Source organism: Triticum dicoccoides, chromosome 7B (genome assembly GCF_002162155.2).
Source record: "Triticum dicoccoides isolate Atlit2015 ecotype Zavitan chromosome 7B, WEW_v2.0, whole genome shotgun sequence".
Lineage (NCBI taxonomy): Eukaryota > Viridiplantae > Streptophyta > Magnoliopsida > Poales > Poaceae > Triticum > Triticum dicoccoides.
In genome coordinates this window covers 638741891-638752593 of record NC_041393.1, presented here as the reverse complement: position 1 = coordinate 638752593, position 10703 = coordinate 638741891, and the positions used below count along the sequence as shown (strand labels likewise).

The window sequence follows — 10703 nt, the reverse complement described above, 5'->3', positions numbered from 1 at the left end:
GCTACACCATCGTAGTAGTACCTACTGTCCATACATGTAGTACACATTAGTGTAGAAATAGAATACACATTTGTATAAAAACACAATACACAGCAGTCCAAAATTTGCAGTACATACATTAGCGCAAAATGCAGTAGAAGAAGAATGTGGCTGAGACGAATACAATTGGGGCCAGGTTTTGAAGATCTCATAAGGAGTAATGCAGTAGTGAGAAAGGATTCCAATCTAGACACTTGTTTTTTTAATATTTTTGATTTTGAGGAATCTAATTTTTTTTTTCTGCGGAATCTATCTAGACACTGTTCAATAGCATCTTTCAAGTTTCAGTATCGATTTTTTAAAAGGCTGACATCAATAATACGTATGTTCTACTCCCTCCGTTCCTAAATATTTGTCTTTTTTAGAGATTTCAAATGGACTACCACACACGGATGTATATAGACATATTTTAGAGTGTAGATTCACTCATTTTTCTCAGTGTGTAGTCACTTATTGAAATCTCTAGAAAGACAAATATTTAGAAACAGAGGGAGTAGAAGTTTCAAGAACCATGATAACTGCTGGTCTTAGATGATTTGTACACTTTCCAGATTGCTAGGAACGTAGAATACCCTCTCTACCACGGTGAGGAGTTTGGTGATTACAGAGCACTGACGTCTAATACATACAGGCAAATCATGCTGGGGCTAGGCTAACCCTGGTACCACCCCTCCACTACACAACAACAGGAGTGGCAGTGTGCCGTACCGCTGTGAGACGGATGTCAATTGCTATTGTCTACCCTGAAAATCAATTTGTTACTCCGCTAGTCGGTGTTCCTCATGCATGTTAGTTTTCACTACTGTCAGCTTGGTTGCTCATGGATCGTCGTCAGCACAGCATCTTGAGAATCCTTGTCCTCTGAATCTCGCTCCTACATTAACCATGAGCGTGAGAACCGGTGTATTTTTCTGCTAATAACCTGCAGAGAGTACAAACAGAATTCAGCAGTCAATACTTTCATGACGAATTCTGCGCGTAGTTCAGCTAAAGCTAACATTTCCAAATCTCAACTTCTGAACTTGGCAGTTCAAATAGCAGTCAGAAGTACTGAACTACTGAAAATTGACAGAAACACTTAGAACTAAACCTGAGATTAACGCAATCTAACAGTCATGGCTGGAGATAATGAGACATTATTTCCTAGCTGCGGTACACTTTTCGTATGCATTATACTCCCTCCGTTCCAAAATAGATGACTCAACTTTATACTAACTTTATAGTACAAAGTTGAGTCATCTATTCTGGAACGGAGGGAGTAACTTATAAGCAGTACTAAGCGGGGTAACTCAAGGTTCAGTTCGTTTTGCTAGTTTAAGGAAAATAGAAGTACTAAAATACAAAGAGATGGTGTAAAATACACATCACATTTAAAATCATGAGAAAAATAAAGACAAAAATGATAAAGGGCAATTAAATGAGACAAGCGTGAGAAAAGACTAATCAATTCAAACTTGGTGTACCTTGTGCTTCAAACTTCCGAGCAAGGGTTCTTGTGAGTGGATTTCTCTCGCTACAAGTTACCACAACTCAACCAGCTCCCGAAGGCTTTACACTTGTTTGTGGCACGTTCCCTCGTCGAACTAGAGGAGTTTCTACTGAAAATACAAGCAAGCTACCGTCCTTGGTTCCTGCTATGAAGCACTCCTCAGGGGTCATAGCTAGAGAAGTAATTGCCTTCCCAGCTCCAGTATACTTCCAAACAATATCAAGAGAATGCATAGAACGCAGAACTATTTGCCCTTGCTCACCAGCGCAAGCCATGAACTCTCCACAACAACTAAGTTCCATGCAATTGAGACGTCCAATGGATGTCGCCGAAGCAATATGTTTTCCATTGATAGAATGCATGTGCAAGGATAGGTCAAATTCAGAATACAGTACCACCCTTCCATGCCGTGTTGCCACCAACTTTGATAAACCAAGGCCAGAAGGATGCCGGATGGATCTGACATATCTCCCTTCACGCAGTGTATGGAAAATACAAGTTCCATCTTTCGATCCACTGACAACAATGTCCAGTTCTGTGCTAACAAATAAACATGTTATGATGTCATCATGACCGCACAAGATATGAACAGGCCTTTCCATTATAATGTGATCATTTTCTGAAATTTCAAAATTTGCAGTCCTCATTTTTTTCTCACTTGGTCTGCCTCGAAACGCATGCCAGATCATAACAGTTGTGTCATAACTTCCAGTCGCAACCACATTTCCATCGGATGAAACTGCATCACAAAAGTTTCTAACAATGAAAAGGGGAAACAAGAACAATGACAACTAGGACGAGATATTTCATAAGAAGCAATATGGAACAACAGGAACCATTTGCATTTTAAAAATCCAGTCAACGTACAAAAGACAGAAAGCAAACAATCGAATGGTCACACAAGGACCCAGAAAATGTCTAATAAAATGAGATAACCAGATCATTAATTTAAAATTTGCTGCTCTGTTTTACTATCCAAATTACCATGCATGAAACAAGGATATGAAGTGGTCAACAGACTTTATTCCTCACCACAAACTACTTCACATCCATTGTGGAAATGCAATCGAGAGATATGGAGAACATGGCTTATTTCGAGGGGCTCAGGAGCAAGATTTATTAGCACACGAGGCATATTTTTTAGGATTGCAAGTTCTTGCATGCAGAGCCTCCAGACCTGCAGCGGTTGCAGTAGGGTTCTGGTCTTCTTTCTTACTCCTTGGTTGTAATAACATCTTATATTATGGAACGGAGGGAGTAACTTTTAGGGTTCTTCTTTGGCTGTTTACTATAGTTATTTTGGTTCTTTCTGGTTTTGCCGGTTAACCCTTGTAACCTTTTGCGACATGTTTGTGTTCTTCTAATATAAAACGGCTCACGTTTGGGTGTGCATGAGAACATGATTGCAAATTCTGTTACAATTCCAGCTAGGGAACTACAGAAGTAGGCTAGTGCCCTGGGGGTAAGGAAGTCGAGTTGTTTAACCTCCACACTCCTAGGACCGGCTTGGGTACCCATATCTTGGTCAAAGCAAGAGCTATGGACTCCAAAATAATCTGGAAACTTGAAAATAAAATGGATAACATAAACCCGCTAAAATGTCTCTACCTGCAACACAGCCAACAACATCCTTATGCTGCCTGATGCTCTGCACAATTCTTCCATCACTGAGAGAAATTATCTGAAAACTATTTTCCCAATTTCCACATAGAATCAAATACTTCTCGCTGTTAATTTGCATAGTTGCTAAGAACTGTCTTCCAAATTTGACGTTCTCAGCCAGGAAAGTGCCAATTTTACGAGGGGAGATAACATCTGAACCAACCCCAAAGAAATTTTCCTACAAAAATAAATAAATGTTACCAACAAAAGTATACTCTAACATGTCAATATTTATATCATTTTATGGTGCTGTAGTCAGGAAAAACCTGTGGTCCAGAAAAGGTGAAATTTCCACCTAACTGCGTCCGTGTTGTCAACCACAGCTTCACTGATAATATGAGCCCCTCATTCATCAGTATAATTGTGTTATCCAACAAGCCAATAAATAGTACAGCAGACATGTGGCTGATTGTGCTAGAAACACTTGAGGTTAATGTTATTGACTGTGGTGCAAAATACAGTGGATGGGCAATTGGGACAGGAGGCCCTCTTCTTGGATGTTTCACACGAAAAATCTGGATAGGTGTCTGTCCAAAATTCGCAATCTGATCCTCAATAGCGTATTTCTGTAACATGTCATCCATGTTTTCCAGATCAACTGCGCCTTCATATGTCACATAGTAAAATATGTTTGCTGCCTATAAAAGGTAAAATATATAGATCAAATAATATTCCATTGCTAGAGTTTCAAAGACGATGGGAAAAATAACCTAATTGCACCTCAACGGCAGGCTGTCCCCGCTGCTTGTACCCAAATATGAGATCAATCCAGTGATGGAGATTAGAGCTCACATATTCACTTTCAAGTGCTTCTCTGTTGATGTGAATGAATTCTTCTGGAGAACCCTAAATGTTTGTATGAAGTAAATTATATCAGGAAAAGTACCAAATTACTAAAATAGGATGTGGTTGAACACCGAAGAAATTGAAGATGCGCGTGCAAACCAGTAGACTCTCACTTATAACAAGCATGCTAAATAGAGAACTACATGAACATCAGAACATGAACTGACATAATTATTCAACAAATTGCTCTTTGCAATATTACAAGTTTATGGAGTTGATCTTGTTAGTAGTGATGGTCAAATCAAAAAGATATTTTCCAGGGAAAACTAGTCTAGCAGCTTCCACATAAGAAAATCCATCTTTTATTTAGAAAGCTAGCTCAACTCTCAAATCTCATAACTGAGATGGTACTGTACACAGCATGTGAAGATTACAAAAGACCAAACTAATTGTCATTAGAATAAAAATAAAGCTATCCTAGTGGACAAGTAATTCATCCTCAAGACCACAAATATGAAAATCATATAGTTAACTGACAAAAAGAAGTATCCATTACCTTCGCCCATGGAGGGAGAGCAACATCACCTAAAGGTTCACCATCCTGCTTAATACCAAGATGATATGAATTTGAATTTTGAAGAAACTCTGGCATATAGAAGAATTCAGGAATAAGCTCTTTGACATCACTTGAATTTGACAAGCTGTTTCTGTAAGCGCTGTCAATGCTCTGGAAAAGACGGTCTGCATGGTCAAACTTACCACCCTGTACAAGGAAGTGTCAGACAGGCACAAATGCTGAACAATTATCACATATTAAAGCTACTGCTTTATGAATTATGGTGAAGATGTGGCATGACAAGTACTGTATTAAGTAGCAACAGAAGATGAATGACATTGTGATAAGAGAACACAATGCTCAGTTTTGAAAAATATACGGTGAAAAATATTCTATGACAAGCACATTAACAACCTGAAGGCTACGATGCAGGGTTGTAAAAGGTTCGAGCCTGAGAAGGTAATGAAGAACGATTCCCATGCTAGAGTAGTGAGATCCATAATAAAAACTGCAGCAAAAAGATTCACGGTTCTTAGTACAATTGATGCGAACTCAAACAACAACAAAAGGGAAACCAAAGAAACTGTTTTTTTAAGAGTCAAGATCTAACCTCGGTATATCAGGATCACAGAAATTAAGATATCTATCTTCAAAATCCTGACAATAGCACATTGTTTATGAGGTTCTCATAAGGGATGCTAACCTAGTACATGAAAATAAGTACTCAACAGTTACCAGACCTTAAATCGTTTCTCGTCCAAAGCACCAACCGGCTTTGAGAGATCCCTAAAAGTAGATGACTTGTTGAAATCTAGATTTTCTGAGGCATAATCAGCCAGAACCCATGGAAATATAGGGTACTGAGTTAAATCATTGTAAGATCGTCCAGCAAGGGTATTAAGAATCATTAGATACTCAAAATTACTGATTTCCCTCCTTTTCCATCTTTCCTTGGCATTCTCAGCTATTTCAAGTGCAACTCGCCTGTCAACAAATGAAATGACACTATTTTTGTCTTTAATACTTCCTTTAGGAAACAAGGCGTCATTCCTGAGGGAAACTAAGAGAGACCCGGCCCTTTTAACATCCTTTTGGGAGGAGAAGTTTAAAAATATAGGTGCATTTGAATCATCAAAGAATATCTCTAGTGCAGTATACTGTAGTAGGTAGCGTATCCAGTGAACTCCTTTTATCTGAAACAAACACGGAAGAAAGAAGCTGAAAAGAGTGAGCAAGAAAAATAGAGTGACAGAGAGAGGGGTGGACATACCTTGGCTATATTCCACCTCCTGTGATGTTTGATTTTATTAGATTGGTTTTGCATCAAGCCGCCATTGATTCTAATCAAACTGTCTCGGCAACCATAAAGTCTCTCCGCACCGCCCAGCTCGTTCTTCCTATCAGAATCTTTCTTATCTTTGAATTTGCTGAAAACAGATGATCCTCCAGTCCCTTCAACCAAAAAATCAAAAGAAAAATGTAGAACAGTTCGTGTGATATTTAACTGCCCTGCCAGTTTTCTCTTTGGGGTTACAAGAACACAATGAACTGAACATAGCACCTGGAAAATAGAAAGCAAACAGCAATCAACATCTGTCTGGTACCTTCAGGTAAATTTATGCTATTTTTTTTACCTTGGTATAATCACTATCTCCATTAGTAGATGATGTGTCTTTCTTATTCTGAACAGTAGTGCGATGATCTGAGGAATCTGCAGCATTATTCTGGTTTTGGTTCTCTGAAGGACTGTGGGAAGATTCACTTGTACCATTAGTGTCCTCAAATAGTCCATAACCACTATCATCTGTGATTCCTCGTACGCCTTTCAGAAGGAATCGCTTCATTTTCTCAGGAACTTTGGTGCTAAAAGAAGGTTGGTCAAAAAATGGCTCTGTAATTTCATTCTTAGAGGATGAAGGTTGGCAAAGACGTTCATCAAACATGTAATTCCGCTTGAGCTTGAACCTCCGCCGCCATTTATCTTCTGTTTTGTCAAGTTTCCAGTGAGTCAGAGCATCATTCGGAAAAGGGTTTGCAGACCATGGTCCCCTCTCATCAATCAGAGCACGAAAAATATGTATCCACTTATCCTGATGCAAGAGGCAAATAATTACTATATGACTATATGTCCTCCAGAACACAAAAATAATTACTACTCCTCCAGTCACAAAATAAGTGTCGCTGACTTGTACTAAGTTAGCGACACTTATTTTGGGACCGAGGGAGTATATGACTATATGTCCTCCAAATAATTACATATTACCATAATTACTATATGACTATTTCTGAAGTATATATGAATTGCCCAACCTTCTCCATCAGGTCGTACTTTTAGTTCTACTGGTTGGTGCATGGAACTTAAGATGGTATCAAAGTCAAGAGGCCTTGGGTTCAAGTCTCGGCTTCACAATTTAAACAAAAAATTGCTTGCCCTCTTTCTGTTCACGTTTAGACCTGATTGAGCCATACATGAGAGGGTTTGGATTGACCAACCTTCTCTATCAGTTTGGATTTTTTTTTTTTTGAAACATATCAGTTTGGACAGTTGGCTCTACTGGTTTGTGCATGAAACTTAATAACTACTCCCTCCGCTCGGAAATAAGTGACGTGGTGTTTTAGTTCAAATTTGAACTAAAACCACGTCACTTATTTCCGAACAGAGGTAGTATATGTCTTCCAAAACTCAAAAAGACATTGGAAATTTGGCAGTATTTCACTTACTGCAACAATTTGCTGATCCTCATCAAAAGCAAGTTGAAAAGCTGCTTTTCTACTGTCATCTGAGGAAAGTGCAGAAGTGATGGAGAGATGTATCTGATCATCAACTATCTGCACTAGTTGTGTCTCTTTAGTAAAACGCTCGTTAAGTTTAGAGTTTAGTTTTTGTAGATTCCTTAAGCGATCAGCCTGAACAGCATGCATATGCTTAACCTCATAAGCAGCCTGAAAAAAAATGACTTTGTCACCACTTAGAAACAAATATGTGTTCTAACATCGTTCGTACATAAAAAAAAAAAGAATAAACATATAAAGAACGGTTCATCCCCTTCCCGACCCACCACACTAACAAAATGAAAAGGAAAAGACAAACAGCCATACAGCACGCAGTCAACACCATTAGTTGAAGTTGTGCCGCTTGAAACATGTCCTACTCAATGAACTGCTACAAGTTTCTAAGACAGCAACAAAAGGTTCTGAACAAATATAAACATAAGGACCAAGGAACAAACCGTGGCAAGAACACGATCCTTCTGTATAAAACTAAGAATGAACCCAGCCTCTTTATTGCTGTTGACTTCCATAGAATCATCTCTGCCCAAGATATTAGTAACAAGCATGGCCTTGCCATATATGATAGTTTCGAGAATCAAGTGTGATAAAACATGGAAGCGTGCACCATCATCAAGTTGCCCATACTGAGATCGCACAACGAGTAAAGACCTGTAACAAGAAAGGAGTTAGAAGAATATCTTACACGAGCTTATAATAAAGCTCGATGTTTTCAGCATACCATATTAGAAAATGCAGCTTGTTTTTGCTTTGCTCATCGTCTGCAACGAGCAAGGGAAGCAATGACATGAACTGCAGAACACACTTGGATGCATTTTCCAATCCAGCTTTGCAGAGGTACAGAATAACAAGGTGAAAGAAAATTCTCGGGAATATCTCTCCCTTCAATATCGTTGCTCTGTCAGCAAATATATTCATTTTTGCAATACCACTGGATACAACAACAGCCGCCATTTCTGCGCCAGGGACATTCAGAGACTCAACCAATCCACGTGCCCTTTGCCCCAGGGACGGGGCTCCAACATTTTGGGGACTCTTTGGGATCAATTTGCTTGGTCCTTTCCCGTTCAAATTACATATAATACTCCATACCTTGTCAAAGAAGCTCCACCAATCATCACTTACTTCATCCCCAACAGCAAATTGGCACGAGCTCCAAGGAAAACTGATAATTGATATCTTCATTAGAATATCGATGTGCAGCTACTCAAGTTTAGAAATTTAAGAAATCCGAAACAAATCAAAATCTATGAAAAGGCATTGTTAGCTTGGGAATAATAGCAGTTTAACATATCAGCTTCAGGTTGTGTATAACTCGAATATAAATATTAAATTGTTTAACTACCAGTCTGAGCTCATTGATGTAAATGCATCTTTATTTGTCCTGTGCGCTATCCCGGTGCATCAGCTGCTCGCGTTCGCGCCCCACAGGAAGACTATCAAGCAGCTCGAGAAGATTCAGCGCGGATTCCTCTGGGCTGGGCGCGCCTCTGCCAACGGAGGGCACTGCCACGTGAACTGGAACCGCGTCTGCCGCCCCATCGAGCTTGGGGGTCTAGGCGTGCGCGACCACGAACGAGCCGGCCTCGCTTTGCGGCTGCGTTGGTTGTGGTTTTCCAGAACGGATCCCGAGCGAGCATGGCAAGGGCACGACCTCCAGTTCTCATCCATGGAGCGTGCGCTGTTCTGGTCATCCACGTCCATGGTCATCAGGAATGGACTGACCGCCCTACTCTGGGAGATCAGTGGATCAACGGCCAGTCCGTTCGCGAACTCCTGCCCAACCTCTACGACTGCATCCCCAAGCGACGGCGCACGGCGAGAACCGTGGCGGACGGGCTGAATGGTAACTCTTGAGCACGCAACATTCACGGCAACCTAGGCCTGCACGAGATTGGTCAGTACCTGCAGCTATGGCAGGTCATGCAGCACACAGTGCTCTCCGCCGCCCCGGACCAGCTGATCTGGAAATGAGCAGCGAGCGGCACCTACTCCGCTGGACCGGTGCTGGACCGCCGAGAGGCTGGCTCGACATGGCCTGCAACATCACCCCCGCTGTCTCCTATGCGATCAAGAGCCGGAAACGCTCCGGCACTTGCTGCTGGAATGCCCCTTCGCTCGCCAGGCATGGCATGAGGTCCTGGCCTGGCTGCACATTCCAGCCCCGATCCCCAACCGCGAGCCCTCGCTCATGGACTGGTGGACGCATTGCCAGGGAGAACACGCCGCCGAGCCTTCACAAAGCCCTGAAATCTGTTGCGCTGCTCGTGCCTTGGATGGTTTGGAAACACAGGAACAGCTGCATCTTCGACAACGCGACACCATCCATGAACACGCTACACGATAGGATCAAGGACGAGGCCTGCTCTTGGGCGGCTGCTGGGGCACCTGGCCTCCGGCTTGTACTGCCCCAAACCTGGGACAAACACTAATCACGCTATAACCTGCACGTCCTCGGACGCTTGTAACTGAACTTCTCGCTTTTCAATGCAAAGAAACGCAAAGCTTTTGCGTTTTCTCGAAAAAATGCATCTTTATTTTTCCTTTGAGATAACACCAAAGCTTGGCCTCTCGATGCATAGATAGAAAAAACAGTGGGTGCTGTTTTTGATGATCTTGATGATCTGACAAGCCTAAGACCAGGAAACCCTAGACACACCCAAAAGAATAGATGCTGTTCGCAAGCAGCATAAGCTGTCGCCTCTGATTTGTCGTGTCCAAACAAGCTGATGAAAGAAGGGGAGCCTTGGCACAGCGGTAAAGCTGTTGCCTTGTGCGGGTTCGAGTCCTGGAAACAGCCTCTTGCAGAAATGTAGGGAAAGGCTGCGTACTATAGACCCAAAGTGGTCGGACCCTTCCCTGGACCCTGCGCAAGCGGGAGCTACTTGCACCGGGCTGCCCTTTAGACAAGCTGATGAAACCTAGATGCTTGCTGTTGAAGAGGCACTCGTTACAGGATAAGATAATATCTTACAAGGCCACCAAAGAAAACATTGATATAAAAGGTAATCCAGTGTTAATTCTGAAGGTGGGAGGAAACCCTAACATGACACAGAAAGCCCTGTGTGTTGATCCTGAAACAATGCCATGGTGATCTTGATGATCTGACTGCCTGACATAAGATGCATGGCTTGCTTAGGTCAGGCAATGGTACCTCAGCAAATGGGTTTGATGCTCGGTCCTTTGCTCCCTCGCCTTTGCTGCCTTAGCACCTATCTCAGCACCTGGGTTCGATCACCTAGTGTATGCCACCAGAGTGACGGCCATTCTTGTGATCGCTCTTCGGTGTGCCTTGCTTTACCGCAAGTAGTGTGGAGGCCTGGTCAGCTAATGGCCATGGTCTGAGTTTTTCCCCCTCCCCTCCCCTCCCGCAACGCGCCG

At 41.9% G+C, this 10703-nt stretch overlaps 1 protein-coding gene across 2 annotated transcripts in view; it reads right to left on the bottom strand.

Annotated features, from left to right (window-relative positions):
* Positions 1–558: 558 nt before the first annotated feature.
* Positions 559–10703, bottom strand: part of LOC119338036 (BEACH domain-containing protein B-like) — a 31042-nt gene continuing 20897 nt past the window's right edge. Inside the window, exons 27-40 of one of the 2 annotated variants that reach the window (XM_037610322.1) lie at positions 8044–8487; positions 7763–7973; positions 7254–7475; positions 6167–6622; positions 5803–6093; positions 5273–5725; positions 5143–5189; positions 4947–5040; positions 4533–4739; positions 3911–4036; positions 3457–3828; positions 3137–3368; positions 1503–2267; positions 559–961 (exon numbers count right to left, since the gene is read on the bottom strand). In XM_037610322.1, the coding sequence (XP_037466219.1) occupies positions 1570–2267; positions 3137–3368; positions 3457–3828; positions 3911–4036; positions 4533–4739; positions 4947–5040; positions 5143–5189; positions 5273–5725; positions 5803–6093; positions 6167–6622; positions 7254–7475; positions 7763–7973; positions 8044–8487 (3853 nt within the window). In that variant the 3' untranslated portion in view covers positions 559–961; positions 1503–1569. The remainder of the gene's footprint in view (positions 962–1502; positions 2268–3136; positions 3369–3456; positions 3829–3910; positions 4037–4532; positions 4740–4946; positions 5041–5142; positions 5190–5272; positions 5726–5802; positions 6094–6166; positions 6623–7253; positions 7476–7762; positions 7974–8043; positions 8488–10703) is intronic. The other variant, XM_037610323.1, reaches the window with a different exon arrangement.